Here is an 18,907-nt window from a genome sequence, read left to right on the forward strand (position 1 = left end):
CTAAATTAAAACAAAAGTCAAATGTGAGGGTGAATACATAAAATTGCAATGTTTAAGATTCCCACCCAGCTTAGTTCAAGTTTGTTCTGTCCCATTGCTCCATCTTCATGTTGCAGCATGAATACTGAAGCCAAATAAAAATATAGATATCAGTGTTGCCTCACCAATGATAATATCAACTAGAGCTGAAAAGTCATGGCTTCAAACACTTGTGCAGAAACCTGGGCACGTAAGCTAAGTCGTACTTTGCTGCAGTATTTAGGGAGCTCTGCACTGTCAGAGGAACTGTTATTCAGATGACATTACGCAGATAACTCGTTTGCTCTTTCAGGAAAACATAAAAGTCATCGAGAACGCTATTCAAAGAAGGGCAGAGGAGTTCTTCTGGTGCATTTACTCCTGTACCAACATTTGAAATAGATAAACTCGTCACTTATTTCATTGCTGCTGTGAAACCTTGCTGTATTGTTATAGGCCAGGGTTTAGAGAACCCCAAAGTGTATCATGGAGTTCACCTGACCCACAACTTTCAATAGATTGTGGTGTGGGGAGCACACTGCCCACTCTACACATGTGGTACAGCAGAAATGGAAAAGTATTTCTTAATGCAAAGCAATGTTTATTCTATGAACTCAAGTTAATCTTTTTAAAACATACAGTGAACATCTTAGCAACCGTTAATTCAAATACAACCCCCAAAGAATACAACACTAAGTAATGCTTAATAACTTCCCAAAGAACATCCAGAAGACAAAAGGAACACCTTTTAACAGAAGCACATTAAGTTTACATTCACTACTTTTATAAATCTGAATTCACCAAATGATCAAGAGATAGTCTTTTGATGGCAGAGAAAACAGCAGTACACCTGCTTGGGCTGGCTTCAGCTCCAATACTGAAAACTAAACTAAAATTCACACTGCAGCAAACAGCCTAAAACGAAAGTAAAAAGCTGGCAGACAGCCCAGCTCCACCCACACTCTGACATCACTGATAAACACCAATTTCTTAAAGGTACATTTCTTAAGCACCCATTTCTTAAAGGTACTCTCACAAGACAGTAGGCAAGTTGACTGTCCCGTTTCCTAAATTACAATTGGTGATGAGACTTCAAAAAGTTCATCATTAGTTGGAAAATGTTTGGGGACATTCTGAGACCATTAAAGGTGTTATTACAAAGGCATATTTCTTCTTCTTTCTCAAGAGTAAAAAGGACTTTATAATAAAGATTCACCTTTCAACATAAACTTTGACAGTAAATTAGTCTTAAATCACTTCAAATGCCAATGCCCTATAAAAAATATTGATACCATGGTTTATCTTGATTTCTTTCAAGAAATTTACAGCATTTGACTTTAATTTTGCAATGTGTTACAATTATGAAAGAGTCACATGACCTATTCTGAACACTGTCTGACAACAAGCCTGGGTGGTTTGTCTATTATAGATGATATCAGGAAGAAGGTGCAACGTCTTTACACTTATGTGCTAACAGTGCTGTGACCCTCCAAAGTCCCCAGAAAAGTCATAAACTTTAAAATGTTCATTGACTTCCAAGATAAAAACAGTGTTGAGCTCTCAGTGATGTCTCATCAGCATTTCTAACTGGCTACAAGGCCCAGATGATTCAAGCTGCCCTTGGGATAGAACCCCGGCCCATTTCAAAGCCTAAAATATCTCCCAAACTCACAGGCAAGGTAAATCTGCCAGGATCCATGACAGGGAAGGCAACTATAGGCAACAAGATGCTGTGGCTCACTATGGAGGAATGTGGGTGGAAGCTCACGCTTTGATTGAAAAAACTGAATTCATGGTGAGATGAAACAAGGCTGGAGGAGTAGCCTCGCGCAAGCTAAAGGAAAAATCTCTGGGGGAAGAAAACCTCACTGTGAAAAACAGTTCAGAGGTTAAAAATTCCCAAGCTGAGAAAAGCAAGTAAATCCACAGAAGTAAATCCTCAGGGACGCTATAAAAGCCTTAAAACATGGAATTTTGTCATGCAATTCTTTCAGCTATTGACTGGAAGTTGATATTTATTCTTAAAAGTTATGCATCTCCATGGAGATCATAACAAATAGTTGCACAGAAGAATCGAGCAACCACCCAAAGAAACAATGAATATTTCAGTTGTCAGCTGATTTTTCAAAAACGGAGATGAACTTGGTTTATAATTACCAATAATATCCCTTTTCTCTAGTTACTGAAACTAATGCATCTTAACTGGACTTTGGTGCAAAGACATCTGAAGGGGGTGGGAATTATTCAACTTCTGCATTGCTTCCTGTTGAGAACTAATCATGATCTCTGCAATGAATTAGTTTTCTCACAATCAGCCTTCAAGTAACACTTACTCACAAACAACTTGCATATCGATGCTCTGTTTGAGTTGCCCTTTGCCTATTCACTCTAAGCCCCATTACAGCTTTGCTCCATGCATGGGTAAAAGAACAAAATTCCAGAGGTGGAAGTGAGAGTGACTGCCTTTGACATCAAGGTAATATTTGGTTCAGTGTGGCAACAAAGAGACCAAGCAAAATTGAAGTAAACTGGGAATTGGGGGATAAAGACCTCCGTGCTTGGCATGTAGCCAAGCACAAAGGAAATGGTTGTGGTTGCTGAAGATCAATCATCTCAGTTGCAGGACATCACTTCAGGAATTCCTTGGGTGGTGTCTAGGCCCAACTATCTTTAGCTGTTTTGTCAATATTGGCACGGCGCTATAGACCGGGTTTAATTCCGGCCTTGGGTCACTGTCTGTGTGGAGATTGTACGTTCTCCTTGTGTCTATGTGGGTTTCCTTCAGGTGCTCCGGTTTCCTCCCACAGTCCAAAGATGAGCAAGTTAGATGGATTGCCATGCTAAATTGCCCTTGGTGTCCAAAAAGGTTTGGTAGGGCGACTGGATGACAGGGATAGGGTGGAGGCAGGGACCTAGGTTAGTTGCTCTTTCAGAATGGCCTCTGTCTGCACTGTAGGAACTCTATGATTCTATTATTCTATCTCACCATCAAAAGGTCAGAACTGGGCATGTTCTTTGATGTTTGCAGAGTGTTCAGTTCTACTCACAGCTTCGCAAATAATAAAACATTCCATGCTTACATGCATCAAGACCTTATAATTGGAAAGTAACATTCACGCAATGCAAGTGTCAGGCAATGACCATCTGAAGATGATCCAAATCTAATCACCTCCCTTTAACATTCAACAGGAGCAACAGGAAACAAAGATGATCTTCCACACCTAACTCCCTGGAATGGGGTGGGGAAACTTCATTGACCAGAAACTAAATTGGACCGGCCATATACCGTATATACTCGCGTATCCTTCGATCTCGCGTATCATGCGACCCCTAAATTTTCGTCCCCAAAACATGATTTTATGGTATACCTCATGTATCATGCGAGTGACTTTTTTGGAAATTAATTTTGGAAACTAAAACTTCCAAATGGTATCATTGTGTGTGGTTTCTGCAGAGTTGATTCTGCTGTGAAAGCTGTTCGCGATTCGAACAGCTTTCCAGCTGGCTTTACTCGCGTTGTTCAGCCACTTGCCGCTCCATTCATAAAAACATGAATGGAAACATCAAGTGGCTGAACATCTTCCCATCAGAATGCTGTGGTCAAAATCAGAAGAGTAGTATTCTGATGGGAAGATGTTCAGCCACTTGACGTTTCCATTCATGTTTTTATGAATGGAAACGGCAAGTGGCTGAACGACGCTAGTAAAGCCTTAACAGCATTAACACAAATTCACCTCCTGTCACACACTGTCCAAATTTGGAAATGTTATTATTGTTCCTTCATCATTGCTGATTCAAGCTCCTGGAACTCCTTCCTGAACTGGCTGCAACAGTTCAAGAATGTGATTCACCACCAGCTTAGAATTCCGACAGTACAGAAAGAGGCCATTTGGCCCATCGGGTCTGCACCGGCCCTCTGAAAGAGCACCTACATAGGCCCACTGCCCCGCCCTATCCCTGTAGCCCCACCTAACCTACACTTTTGGACGCTAATGGGCAATTTAGGATGGTCAATCCACGTCACCTGCACATCTTTGGACTGTGGGAGGAAACCGGAGCATCCAGAGGAAACCACACGAGGACCGGGGAGAAAGTGTAAACTCCAAACACACAATCACCCAAAGCCGAAATTGAACCTGGGTCCCTGGCGCTGTGAGACGGCAGTGCTAACCACCGTGCGATCATGCCTCCATTCTCAAAATACAATTACATATGGGCGATGAATGCTAATGATGCCAGTGAAGCCCATATTCCATGGAAGTCCACAAAAAGCAGGCCAAATCCAACCTGCTAATTAGCTTCCTGTCAGCCTACTCTTGATCTTTATCAATGGTGGAAGGAGTCTCAACAGCCCTATCAAGCAGCACTTAATCAGCAATAACCTGCTCACTGACACTAAGCTTGACCTCATTATAACCTTGGTTCATGCATGGGGAAAAACAGCTGAGTTCAAAAGGTGAGTGGCCTCCCTTAACATCAAGGCAGTATTTGTCCGAGTGTGGAATCAAGGAGCTTCGCGAAACTGGAGTTTGTTGCAGTCACACCAACACAAGGCAAGGTGGTTGCAGTGATGCAGGTCAAAATCTCAATCACAGGATATCACTGAGGATGTTTCTCAGGGTAGTGTCCGAGACCCAACTATCTTTAGCTGCTTCATCAATGACCTTCCTTCCATCATAAGGTCAGAAGTGGGAATGTTCTCTGATGATTACACAATGTTCAGCACCATTCGTGACTCCTCAGAAACTGAAGTTTACATGTCCAAATACAGGAAGACCTGGATAGAAACATAGAAAATAGTAGCAGGAGAAGGCCATTCAGCCCTTCGAGCCTGCTCCACCATTCATTATCATGGCGGACCATCCAACTTAATAGCCTGATCCTGCCTTCCCCATATCCTTTGATCTCCTTTGCTTCAAGTGCTATATCTAACTGATTCTACAAAATGCACTGCAACAACACAAATTGACTCCTTTAAACAGTACCTTTCAAAACCACAACCTCGACCATTTCAAAGGACAAGGACAGCAGATATATGGGAACACTGCCACCTCCATGTTCCACTCCATGCAACACACAATCCTGACTTGGAACTATAACACCATTCCTTCATTGTTGTTGGGTAAAAATCCTGGAACTCCTTTCCTAATAATACTGTGGGCGTACTGACCCTATATGAATTGCAGCAGTTCAAGCCTCACCACCACCTTCTCAAGGAACATTAGGGAATGGCAATAAATGCTGCTCTAGCCACCATCGCCCATACCTTGTGAAATATTTTGTTTTAATTCAAAAATTTTAAAATCTTGCCACTGATAGTTCTCACATCAGGCTTTGATGTTTCTGCTGTTAGTCCTGATATAGCAGTATCATTTGGAGTGGATACTTAATCTAAGCACTTAAACAGTACAATCTTAAGGTTTACATTTACTTGATAAGTCTGTGAATCATGACACATCAATTCACTTTTGTACTTGAAAATCAGTCGTAGATATATTCTGTTCCTCTTGGTACACCTAATATCTGTCTGAATGATATATAATCTTCGAATTGTGGTTTTACCTCTTATTGTAATAGCACTTCATGGATCTTTTCCCCTACCCAAGCTTGATTCCTTCTTGATCACTAGGTTATAGCTGTAACTGAATATGGCTGGTTAAAGAACTTTGATATTACATTTCAGCCTGTTCAACAGCCTGATTTGTCAATTTCCCATTTTATTTCAGATTGCAATCCACAGTAGTTGCTGTAGTTATAATCTTTTTTTACCATTAACTAGGCTACTAAATGCAGTTGCAACTAGAGTTATTTTGAAATTTAGAAAAGAAAACAAAGTCCTTGTTTCAGAATATTTTTTGCTAGCTATGCAGCTCCCTCAGCCTCACATCAGCCTGTGAATAGCAATTAGTCAACCTAAGCTCTCAGGATGGCTGATTGTGCATAAACAACATTTCAACATCAAAATACCATGTCTTTGTGAATATCCCAATATTCTTTGGCTTTTTAATAATACAACTTGTTATACACAACAAATGAAATTTGGAATAATAGTCAAAAACTACACAGTGCTTTGTCCTATCAATTACAAATCCACGACAATCTTCTGCCAAGATTATTCAGAGAATTATATGTTCATCAAAAAGTTACTTCCCAAGCTGCATTATTAGCCTGGTAAAACACGTCAGAATATTTTCTGTTTGATATTGTCGCTGATGCCTGACGACCACATGCCTGCCTTTAACAAGAACTTTTTAAATCTTCAGGATTTTCATGGGTTTAGTCAAGATGTGCTCTTCGAGTCAACAATTTTAAATTTTCACAAGTGAAAGATGAGAGAAATGGGACTATTCTGAAACAAAGTAAACAATTACCCATTTCAATGATTAAGGCTTTGGAAGTATTGGGTTGTCATTACCTTGGAGTATTTCTGCAGTTCCACATCATCATATGTCTCAATGTCCAAATTAAGTATCTAATAATAAATGAGGAAAGTAATGAGAGTTAATTTGACTGAACTCAGCAAATGAACATTGCATTTTGACTTATATGTAAATCTAATTATTCATGATGTTACAGATCAATACATTCTGAGCAAAATCTTCATTTATAGCATGGAGGGAATATTCTCAATTATTGTATGAGGCCTGTATATAAATGAAATCAAACTTCTGCATTCACTTGGAGAGAATAAGAAAAGAGTTAAAAAATAAATCAAGGGGAGGAACTTATTGGATTTAATGTAGGTTAAAAAAAAAAACTTGCAATGGGGAAAGTAACAAAACTTCAAGTCAGATAAATCCACAAAGCCTGATGGCTTCTTCTACACCATGGTATTCAAAGAACATGATGTGGAGATGCCGGCGTTGGACTGGGGTAAGCACAGTAAGAAGTCTTACAACACCAGGTTAAAGTCCAACAGGTTTGATTCAAACACGAGCTTTCGGAGCGCAGCTCCTTCCTCACCTGAGGAAGGAGCTGCGCTCCGAAAGCTCGTGTTTGAATCAAACCTGTTGGACTTTAACCTGGTGTTGTAAGACTTCTTACTGTTCAAAGAACATGGAGAGGAAATTGCAATATGTTAATCATAATATCCAAATTCCTCACGTTAGCTGACATACTGAGCGGTTCACTCGCTTAGGCAGTGTTTACCTCAAAAGTGTTGACATGATCTCCATTCCTCAATAAGGAAAAAGCTCAACATCTTTCTACTATTACACTCTACTGTCTCCATTTCTAACATTAAGTTTTTATAGCTTTGCCAATGCTGAGACTAGGGATGCAGAGGAGATAACAAACTTGAAGGTGTAACCATGATTCTAGGTAGAAATGTTTATTTCGATATCAAGATATAGGGAATACTGAAAAATGGTGAATTGATCACAAACGGAGACAAAATCACCAAGGATTTTATTGGTTTTTACAGGATGTGGGTTTGGCTGGCTAGGCCAGCATTTATTGCCCTCCAGAAGGTGGTGGTGAGCTGCCTTCTTGAACCACTGCAGTCACTGAGGTATAGGCACGCCCACCGTGCTGTTCGGGAGGGAATTCCAGGACTTTGACCAGCGACAGTGAAGGAATGGCAATACCTTTCCAAGGCAGGATGGTGAACTTTGGAGGGGAACTTTCAGGTGTTGGTCTGCCCAGGTATCTATTGTTCTTGTCCTTCTAGATGATCGTGGTCATGGGTTTGGAAGTTGCTGCCAAAGGAACATTGGTGAGTTAGAGCAGTGCATCTTGTAGATGGTACACACTGCTGCCTCTGTGCATCGGTGGGGAAGGAATTGAATATTTGTGGAAGGGGTAGCAATCAAATGTGCTGCTTTGTCCTGGATTGTGTCAACCTTCTTGAGTGTTGTTGGAGCTGCACTCATCCAGGCAAATGGAGAGTATTCCATCACACTCCTGACTTGTGCCTTGTAGATGGTGGACAGGCTGTGGGGGGGAGTCAGGAGGTGAGTTAATCGCTACAGGATTCTTAGACTTTGACCTGCTCTGGGAGGCACAGTATTTATATGGTAGTACAGTTCAGTGAAAGCTGAAAAGGATATTTTGAAGATAAACAATTATCATCAACAGCAACTAATTTTCCTTACAGCATTGCATCCAGCATTTACTGATCCCACAAAACAAGCACAGCAGGAAATTTAGCATAAACGCAGAAAGAACATAAAATCTAAGAAGCTCTCACACTCATATTCAACAAGCAGAAACAATATTTTTGTGCTAGCCAATTCACACCAACTGAACGACACGTTTTCTTCAAAATACACTGCAACTGTTGGAAATACACAATATATGTCTGCTTGAAATTAAACTCAGTCATTTAAACCAAATATTAAACATTATATATATGACACGGAACTATATTGGATTTTGTTGATGCATTTGTACATCAGTTCAGCTGTCTATACTTGGAATGCACGGGTCTCCGTGCCAGATGTTAATCTGAATACAATGAAAACAGAAGAACAGATGTTACATTAGGTTACAGACTTGATATGTTTACTCTGTTTCTCTGCACAAATGCTGCCAGACTTCTGTGTAAGGCTAGCATTTCAGTTTTTATTTCTGATGACCAGCATTTTGCTTTTGTAAATCTGACTAAATTCCACTTCATAGAATCTACAGCACGGAGACAGGCCCTTCAGCCCAAACTGGTCCATGCGAACCAAAAAACCCATCTAAGCTAACCCCCATTTGCCTGCATTTGGCTTTCATACCTTTCCTATCTGTCCAAATACCGTTTACATGTTGTCAATGTCCCTGCCGCAACACTTCCTCCGGTAGCTCATTCCACACACGTACCAGCCTGTGTAAAAAAAGGTTGTTCCTCTGTTCCCATTAATTCTTTCCCCTCTTAACTTAAACCTATGCCCTCTAGTTCTCAATTCCCCAACACTAGGAAAAAGATGGAGTGCATTCGCCCTATCCATGCTTCTCATGATCTTACACACCTCTATAAAATCACCCTCAGTATCCTACGCTCCAAAGAAAAAAAATCCTAGCCTGTCCAATCTCTCCCTATGACTCTCGAGTCCTGGCAACACCCTTGTAAATCTCTTCTGCACTCTCTCCAGTTTAATAACATCTTTCCTATAGCAAGGCAACCAAAACTGAACACAATACTCCAGGTGCGGACTCACCAACCTCCTGTACAATGCAACATAACTTCCCAACTTCTAAACTCAATGCCCTGACTGATGAAGGCCAGCATGCCAAAAGCCTTCTTCACTGCCCTATCTACCCGTGGCTCCACCTTGAGAGAACCGTGCACCTGAATTCCTAGGTCCCTCTGTTCCACGATCCTCCCTAAGGTCCTACCATTCACCGTAAAAGTCCTACCTTGATTTGACTTTCCAAAATGCAACACCTCACACCTCTCTGTATTGAACTCCATTAGCCATTTCTCGGCCCACTTCCCCAGCTGATCAAGATCCTGCTGCAACTTTGGATAACTTTCCTCACTATCTAGAATACCACCTATTTTAGTGTCATCTGCAAACTTATTGATCATGCCAAATCGTTTGATATTCATCCAAATCGTTAGACATAGATAACAGACAGCAATCGGCCCAGCACTGACCCCTGAGGCACATCACTTGTCACAGGCTTCCAGTCCGACAAGCATCCTTCCACCATTACCGTCTGCTTCCTACCATCAAGCCACTTGAATATCCAATTTGCCAGCTCTCACTGGATTCCATGTGATCTAACTTTCCAGAGCAGCCTATTGTTTGGAACTTAGCAAAGGCCTTACTGAGGTCCGTATAGACCACATCAACAATCCTGCCCTCATCAACCTTTCTGGTCACTTCAAAGAACTCTAACAAATTTGTACGGCAAGATCTCACATGCACAAAGCCGTGATGATTACTCCTAATCAAATGCTGTCTTTCCAAATGCATGTGTATATCATATCCCTCAGAATCCGCTCTAATAACTTACCCACCACAGATGTTTGGCTTACAGGTCTATAATTCTCAGGGTTTTCTTTACAGCCTTTCTTAAATAAGGGCACAACATTTGCTACCCTCCAGTCTTCTGGTACCTCAACTGTGACAAATATCTCAGCCAGGGCTCACTCAATTTCTTCTCTAGCCTCACACGATGTTCTTGGATATACTGTTCAGGGCCATAAGATTTATCCAGCTTCATACATTTTAATACGTTAATCGCCTCCTCTAATGTAATGCAAACTGTCCCCAATATATCACCACTAACCTTCCCAGGTTCCTAAATCTTTGCGTCTTTTTCTACGGTAAGCACAGAGGAGAAATATTCATTGAGAATCTTGCCCATCTCCTGTGGTTGCACACACACTTTGATCCTTGAGGGGTCCTATTCTCTCTCCAGTTATTCTTTATCCTTTAATATACTGAAAGAATCCCTTTGGATTCACCTTAATCCTCTCAGTCAAAGCTACCTCATACCCCCTTTTTGGCCTTCTAATTTCCTTCTTGAGTATACTCCTGCATCCTTTGTACACCTCCAGGGAATCCCTTGATTCAAGCTGCCTGTACCCGAGACATGCCTCCTTCTTTCTTGTGGCCAAAACTTCAATACGTTTTGTTATCCAGGGTTCCCTACTCCTGCCAGTCTTGTCCTTCATCTAAACAAGAATATATAGACCCTGGACTCTAGCCATTTCACTTTTGAAGGACTTGCCAGAGGTTTCTTTGCCCTCAAACAAGCTACTCCAATCAGACCTTGCAAACCCCTGTCTAATTCCATCAAAATTTGCCTTGCCCCAATTTAGAACTTGCACCAGTTTTGTCCCTTTCCATATGGTCACTGGTCTCAAAGTGGTCCCCCACCATCACCTCAGTTACTTACCATGCCCAATTTCCCAAGACTAGGTCAAGTTTTGCCCTTTCCCGAGTTGAACCAGCCACATGCTGCCCGAGGAAACTTTCCTGAACACACAAAATAGATTCCACCCCATATAAGCCCTTAACACTATGGTAGTCACAGTCCATATTAGGAAAATTACAATCCTCTATTATGACAACCCTATTACTCCTGCAAGTCTCCCCAATCTCCCTGCATATTTATTCTTATTTCCGGTGACTATTTGAGGGTCTACAGTACAACCCCAATAAGGTCACCATCCCCTTCCTATTTCTTAGTTCAATCCACAAAGCCTTGCTGGATGATCCGTCAGTTATTTCATCTCTGACTAATCAAAGTGCAATTCCCCCTCCTCTCTTGCCTCCACCTCTGTCCTGTCTAAAGCACCTGTATCATGGAGCATTAAGCTGCCAGTCCTGTACCTTCCTTAACCATGTTTCAGTTATGGCTATAATATCCCAGTCCCACGTCGCTATCCATGTGCCGAGTTCATCAGCCTTACCTGTCAGCCCTCTTGCACTGAAATAGATGCAATTTAATCCAACAGGTTTTCCCACTCCCTGCTGTGCTCCTGCCCATCATGTCTATTTAGCTTGCCGTTGCTGAATATTGCATCTCCTTTCAGCCCCTCATTTGCTTTCCTGCTGCTGAGTATCACCCCCCCCCCCCCCCCCTCGCCAAATCTAGTTTAAACTCTCCCTTGTAGCACTAGCAAATCTACCCCCCAGGATATTGGTCCACCTCCAGTTTAAATGAAAACCGACCCTCTTGCAACTCCTCCTCCTATCTGCCCCAGAAAAAAATCACAATGATCAAAGAATCTGAATCCCTGCCCCGCACCAATTCTTTAGCCACACATTCATCTGTTATCCATTCCCTTTCTGCCTGTGGACTCAGCCTGCAGTGCGACTACCTCGCTATACTGTGCCAATACGGAGGCTAGCACTGCTGCCTCACAGCGCCAGGAACCCAGGCTCAATTCCGACCTTGGGTGACTTGTCTGTGTCGAGTTTGCATATTCTTCCTGTGTCTGCGTGGTTTCTTCCAGGTGCTCCGGTTTCCTCCCACAGTCCAAAGATGTGAAGGTTAGATGGATTGGCCATGTTAAATTGCCCCTTAGTGTCCAACAATTGCGTAGGGTTACGGGATAGAGCAGTATCTATGATACTCTCTGCCTCATGGATGCTCCACAGTGTCGCCAGCCGCCAGTCAAGCTCTGAAAAAAGGGCTTTCAAGAGCTGCAGCTGGAGACACTTGCTGCACACATGCTAGCCGTGGGCACCCAATGTGTCTGGCTTCCCACATACAGCAGGAATAGCAATCCTGACTTTGAGCTCTCCTGCTCTGAGTTAGCTCTTTGGAATAAACTTTTAAAGGACTGTTAAATTCAAATAATATCAAGACCTTTAGGGCCCTTCTTCCCATAACCTCATTAATGCAGAATATAGCCCTTACAAACTATAAACCAGAAAATAAAGACTGAACTAACTATAAGCGATAATAGTAGTATAAATACTTACCTCTACACTCACCCAATGTCACTTTCCCCATGTCACTTTCGAATCCTGATGTCATCACAGGAGCTCCGCCTCTGGATTGAGTGAAGGTATCCTGGGCTTCTCATTTTAAAGTTCTCCCACTGCTATGTTCAGCTGCTCCTCACCTCTCTCTATGATTTCTGGTGCTCTGTACTGTAGGAGTTACTCAAAGTCCCTCTTTCCTCTTATGCTCTAAATTCCCTAAGATCTTATTTTTATTTTAAAAAACAGAGGTACTCATCAATCAGATCATCTCTTTCATCTTTCACCTAATGCCACCAAAATCCAAGCCAGCAACAAGCCACCACTCCAGTGCCCCAGTGAAAGTGGTGGATGTGGTGTCAATCAAGCGCACTGCTTTATTCTTGACGTTGTAGCATATTGCATGTTATTGAGTTGCACTCATCCAGGTAAGTGCAGAGTATTCCATCACACTCTGGGCGGCATGGTAGCACAGTGGTCAGCACAGTTGCTTGACAGCTCCAGGATCCAAGGTTCGATTCCCAGCTTGGGTCACTGTCTGCGAAGAGTCTGCAAGTTCTCCCTGTGGCTGTGTGGGTGGAGATAGCGGGGAGGTGTGGGCTTGGTTAGGTTGCAGACTTGATGGGCCGAATAGCCTCCTTCGGCACTGCAAATTCAATTAATTCTATGGATGAGTGTTTTGTAAATGGTGGACAGGCTTTGGAGAATCAGGAGGCAGGTCACTCTCTGTAGAATTCACAGCCTCTGACCTACTTTTGCAACCACGGAATTACGTGGCTAGTCCAGTTGTTTCTGGTCAATGGCAGCCAGCAGGAAGTTGATAACAGGGGGATTCAACGATAGTGCATGATGGTTAGCACTGTTGCTTCACAGCGCCAGGGTCCCAAGTTCAATTCCCGACTTGGGTCACTGTCCGTGCAGAGTCTGCATGTTCTTCCTGTCTCTGCCTGCTCCAGTTTCCTCTCTCAAGTCCCAAAAGGCATGCTGTTAGGTAATTTGGACATCCTGAATTCTCCCTCAGTGTATCCAAACAGGTGCCGGAGTGTGGCAACTCGAGGATTTTCACAGTAACTTCATTACAGTGTTAATGTAAGCCCACTTGTAAAAATAATAGATTATTGATCATTAATGCCATTGAGTGACAAGGGGAGATTGTTGGATTCTCTTGTTGGAGGTGACACTTCTGTGACGCGAATGTCAGTTGCCACATATCAGCCTAAGCTTGAGGCCCAGGTCTTGCTGTATATGGCACAGGCTGCTTCAGTATCTGAAGAGTCATGAATGGTGCTGAACATTTTGAAATCGGCAGCAAACATCCCTATTTCTGACCTTAAGGTGGAGGGAAGGTCATTGACGGAGCAGCTGAAGATAGTTAGGCCGAGGAATTAAAGTGCGGAACTCCTGCTGTGATATTCTGAGACTGAGATGATTGACCTCCAACAATCACAACCATCTTCCATTGTGCTGGGTATGACTCCAACCAGTGAAACGGGTTTGCCTGATTCCAATGATTCCAGTTTTGCTAGGGTTCCTGTAATCGGCGCTCGATCACCTGCTGCCTTGACATCAAGGAAAGTCACTCTCATCTCACCCATGGCATTCAGTTCTTTTGTGGCATTCAACATGGAGGAGCAATGATTCATCAGCTTGGGACGGGGGGGGGGGAGGGTGTTGTAGGTGGTAACCCGCCGCACGTTTCCTTGCCCACATTTAACTTAATGTCATGAGGCGTCATGGGGTCCAGAATCAATGTTGAGAACCCCCAGGGTTGCTCGCCTGTCATCTCACAGGGATACATAGGAATGATTGTGGTATATGGTTATGCCAGGCTGTTGTTTAAATAATTTTGGCACAGACACCAGATGTTAATGAGGAAGGCTTTGCAGGGTCAACAGGGCTGGGTTTGCCATTGTTGGTTTCATTCATTCTCGTAGCAGTTTGATGCATGCTAGGTCATTTCAGCTAAGAGACAACCACATTTGTGATTCTGGAGCAACAACTGGGTAAGGATGCAAACCATATGAATTTTTATGACAATTAGCAACAGTTTCATGGTCACCAATACCAACAGTAGCTCTCTTATTCCAGAGCTGAATGCCAGAGATGAGATCAGAGTGACTGTTCTTGACATCACGGTAGCATTTGACTGAGAATGGCATCAAGGAACCCTAGCTAAACTGGAGTCAATGGTTGTCATGGTTGGAGGTCAATCGTCTCAGCTCCACGACATCACTGCAGGAGTTCCTTACGGTAGTGTCCTGGGGCCAACCATCTTCAGCTGCTTCATCAATGACCTCCCTTCCATCAAAAGGTCAGAAGTGGGATGTTCACAGATGATTGCACAATGTTCAGCACCATTCGCCACTCCTCAGATAATAAAGCAGTCCATGTCCAAATGCAGCAAGACCTGGACAACATCCAGGCTTGGGCTGACAAGTGGCAAGTTACATGCACACCACATAAGTGCCAGGCAATGACCATCTCCTACAAGAGAGGAGCTAACCATCGCCTCTTGACATTCAATGCCGTTACCATCGTTGAACCTCAACAATCAACATCCTGGGGGTTACCATTGATCAGAAACTGAACTGGACTAGCCATATTAATATTGTGGCTACCAGGGCAGATCAAAGGTTCGGAATCCTACGGTGAGTAACTCACCTCCTGACCCCTCCCAAAGCCTGTCACCATCTACAAGGCACAAGTCAGGAGTGTAATGGAATATTCTCCACTTGCCTGGAGAACTGCAGCTCCAACAACACTCAAGAAGCTCAACACCAACCAGGGCAAAGCAGCCCACTTGATTGCTCCTCCTTCCACAAACATTCAAACCCTCCATCACCAATAAACAGTAGCAGCCTTGTGTACCATCGACTAGATGCACTGCAGTAACTCACCAAGATTCCTTCGACAGCACATTCCAAACCCACGACCACTGCCATCTAGAAGTACAAGAGCAGCAGATATGTGGGAGCCCCACCATCTGGAGGTTTCCCTCCAAGTCATTCACCATCCTGACTTGGAAATATATCGCCATTCCTTCACTGTCACTGTGGCAAAATCCTGGAACCCCCCCCCCATAACAGCACAGTGGGTGTATCTACATCTCAGTGACTGCAGCGGTTCAAGAAGGCAACTCACTACCACCTTCTGAATAGCAACTAGGGTTGAGCAATAAATGCTGGTCTATCCAGCGACACCCACATCCCGGAAACTAATTTTTAAAATTAATTTTCTTTTTATTGAATTCCATCAACTACTATGGTGGGATTTGAACCCACAGGATTAGCCTGGGCCTCGGGACCTCACCACTATGCTACCTCCTCCCCTCAGAATGTACTATAATTAATGAAGAGTATTTAATAAAATCTATTCAACTTCTTTTTTTTCTAAATATTTTTATTGAAGTATTTGCAAAAAATTTTATAACAATAACAAATGCAATAATAACATAAACATCAACATGGTAAAACAGCCATTTCCCACCCAACCCCTTCTGTACATTCCTCAACCATATTGCACCTACCCGCCCCCCCACCTTCGGAATGCTGCTTCTGCCGACATTTTTATTTTCCCCGAGAAAGTCGACGAACGGCTGCCACCTCCGAGAGAACCCCAGAATTGACCCTCTCAAGGCAAACTTTATTTTCTCCAGCCTGAGAAACCCAGCCATGTCACTGACCCAAGTCTCCACACTCGGGAGGCTTAGAGTCCCTCCACATTAAAGGGATCCGTCTCCAGGCTACCAGGGAGGCAAAGGCCAGAATGTCGGTCTCTTTCACTCCCTGAACTCCTGGATCTTCTGACACTCCAAAGATCGCTACCTCCGGACTCGGCATCACCCGTGTTTCTAGCACCCTGGACACTGCTTTAGCAAAACCTTGCCTAAACCCTCTAACCTTCGGGCATGCCTAAAACACGTGGACATGGTTTGCTGGGCTTCCCGCACACCTCGCACATCTATCTTCTACCCCGAAAAACTTGCTCATCCTCGCCGACGTCATGTGAGCCCGATGTAACACTTTAAACTGTATGAGAGGGTGCAGAGGAGGTTCACCAGGATGTTGCCTGGTATGGAAGGTGCTAGCTATGAAGAAAGGTTGAGTAGATTAGGATTGTTTTCGTTGGAAAGACGGAGGTTGAGGGGGGACCTGATTGAGGTCTACAAAATTATGAGAGGTATGGACAGGGTGGATAGCAACAAGCTTTTCCCAAGAGTGGGGGTGTCAGTTACAAGGGTCACGATTTCAAAGTGAGAGGGGGAAAGTTTAAGGGAGATGTGCGTGGAAAGTTTTTTTACGCAGAGGGTGGTGGGTGCCTGGAACGCTTTACCAGCGGAGGTGGTAGAGGCGGGCACGATAGCATCATTTAAGAAGCATCTAGACAGGTATATGAATGGGCGGGAACAGAGGGAAGTAGACCTTGGAAAATAGGAGACAGGTTTAGATAAAGGATCTGGATCGGCGCAGGCTGGGAGGGCCGAAGGGCCTGTTCCTGTGCTGTAATTTTCTTTGTTCTTTGTATTAGACTGAGCCTGGCATATGATCAGGACAAATTAACCCTGCTTAGGGTGTCCGCCCATAGACACGCCTCTAACTCTCCACCTAACCCCTCCTCCCACTTGCCCTTCAGTTCCTCCACCGGCGTTTCTTCCGCCTCCAACAACACCTAATAGACATCTGGCACCTTCCCCTACCCCATCCACGTACCAGAGACTACTCTGTCCTGTATCCCCCATGGTGGCAACAGCAGTAAAGCCAACACCTGTTTCCTCAGAAAGTCCCGCACTTGCAAATATCTGAAACCATTCTCCGGCGGCAGCTTGAACTTGTCCTCCAGCGCCTTCAGACTGGAAAAACACCCGTCTATGAATAGATCTCCCATCCTTCTAATTCCTGCTCTCTGCCAGTTCCGGAACCCACTATCTATCCTGCCCGGTGCGAACCTGTGGTTATTGCAAATCGGAGTCCAGACCGACGCACCCTCCACCTTCTTATACCTCTTCCATTGCCCCCAGATCCTCAGTGCCGCCACCACCACCGGGCTAGTGAAGTAACGGACTGGCAAGAATGGCAGAGGTGCCATTACCAATGCTCCTAAACTGATGTCTTTGCATGACGCCGCCTCCATCCACTCCCATGCCGACCCGTCCCCTACTACCCACTTCCTAATCATCGCTATATTAGCCACCCAGTAGTAGTTGCATAAGTTCGGCAGCGCCAACCCACCCTCCCTCCGACTGTGCTCCAACAAAATTTTCTTCACTCGCGGGGTTTTACCCACCCACACAAAGCCTGAAATAATCTTGTTCACGCGCTTGAAAAAGGACTTAGGGATGAAGATGGGGAGGCACTGAAAAACAAACAGAAATATGGGGAGGACCGTCATTTACACGGTCTGTACCATCCCCGCCAATGATAGCGGGAGCATATCCCATCTTTTAAAGTCCCCTTCCATTTGCTCTACCAGCTGGGTTAGGTTGAGCTTGTGTAATGCCTCCCATTTCCGAGCCACCTGTATTTCCAGGTAGCAAAAGCTCCTCTCTACCATCCTGAGCGGCAGCTCCTTCAGTCTCCTCTCTGCCCCCTTGCCTGGATCACGAACAATTCATTTTTTCCCATGTTCAATTCATACACCAAAAACCTGCCAAATTCCCTCAAGATCTACATAACCTCCCCCATCCCCTCCACCGGGTCCGAAATGTACAAGAGCAGATCGTCCGTGTCAAGCGAAACCCAATGCTCCACTCACCTCCCGAACCAGCCCCTGCCAATTCCTTGATGCTCTCAGCGCCATGGCCAACGGCTCTATAGCCAGAGCGAACAGCAAAAGGGAGAGGGGGCACCCCTGCCTCGTCGCTCGGTGTAGCTTAAAATACCCTAACCTCAACCGGTTCGTGCACACGCTTGCTACAGGCGCCTGGTACAGCAATCGCACCCAGTCAATAAAGCCCTCACCAAACCCAAGCCTTCCCAGCGTTTCCCACAGATACTCCCACTCCACCCAATTAAAAGCCTTCTCCGCGTCCATCGCTCCCACCACCTCCGCCTCCTCTTCTTCTGAGGGCATCATAATTACATTTAAAAGCCGCCGGACGTTAGCATTGAGCTGTCTGCCCTGAACAAATCCAGTTTGATCCTCCCCTATCATCCCCAGGACACAGTCTTCTATCCTAGTGGCCCAAATCTTAGCCAGCAGCTTGGCATCTACATTCAAAAGCGAAATCGGCCTATATGACCCGCATTGCTCCGGATCCTTCTCTCGTTTAAGAATGAGTGAAATCGAGGCCTGCGCCATCGTTGGGGGGAGGATTCCCCTCTCTCTAGCCTCGTTAGAAGTCCTCACTAGCAGTGGGCACAACATCTCTGAGAACTTATGAAATTCTACCGGGTAACCGTCCAGCCCTAGAGCCTTGCCCGACTGCATGCCCTCCAGTCCTTTAACAATTTCCTCTGCCTCAATCGGGGCCCCCAGCCCTTCCACCAGGTCCATCTTTACCCTTACCCTCGGAAACCTCAAAT

The 18,907-nt window shown here is 44.3% G+C and overlaps 1 protein-coding gene across 3 annotated transcripts in view; it reads right to left on the minus strand.

Annotated features, from left to right (window-relative positions):
• The window catches only part of LOC119964616 (inaD-like protein), a 391,845-nt gene that overhangs the window by 325,421 nt on the left and 47,517 nt on the right, over positions 1-18,907 (minus strand). For all 3 annotated transcript variants that reach the window (XM_038794319.1, XM_038794317.1, XM_038794318.1), the window contains exon 12: positions 6,434-6,490. In XM_038794319.1, the coding sequence (XP_038650247.1) occupies positions 6,434-6,490 (57 nt within the window). The remainder of the gene's footprint in view (positions 1-6,433; positions 6,491-18,907) is intronic.

The sequence above is a fragment of the Scyliorhinus canicula genome, chromosome 4 (genome assembly GCF_902713615.1).
Source record: "Scyliorhinus canicula chromosome 4, sScyCan1.1, whole genome shotgun sequence".
In the NCBI taxonomy this organism is placed as follows: domain Eukaryota; kingdom Metazoa; phylum Chordata; class Chondrichthyes; order Carcharhiniformes; family Scyliorhinidae; genus Scyliorhinus; species Scyliorhinus canicula.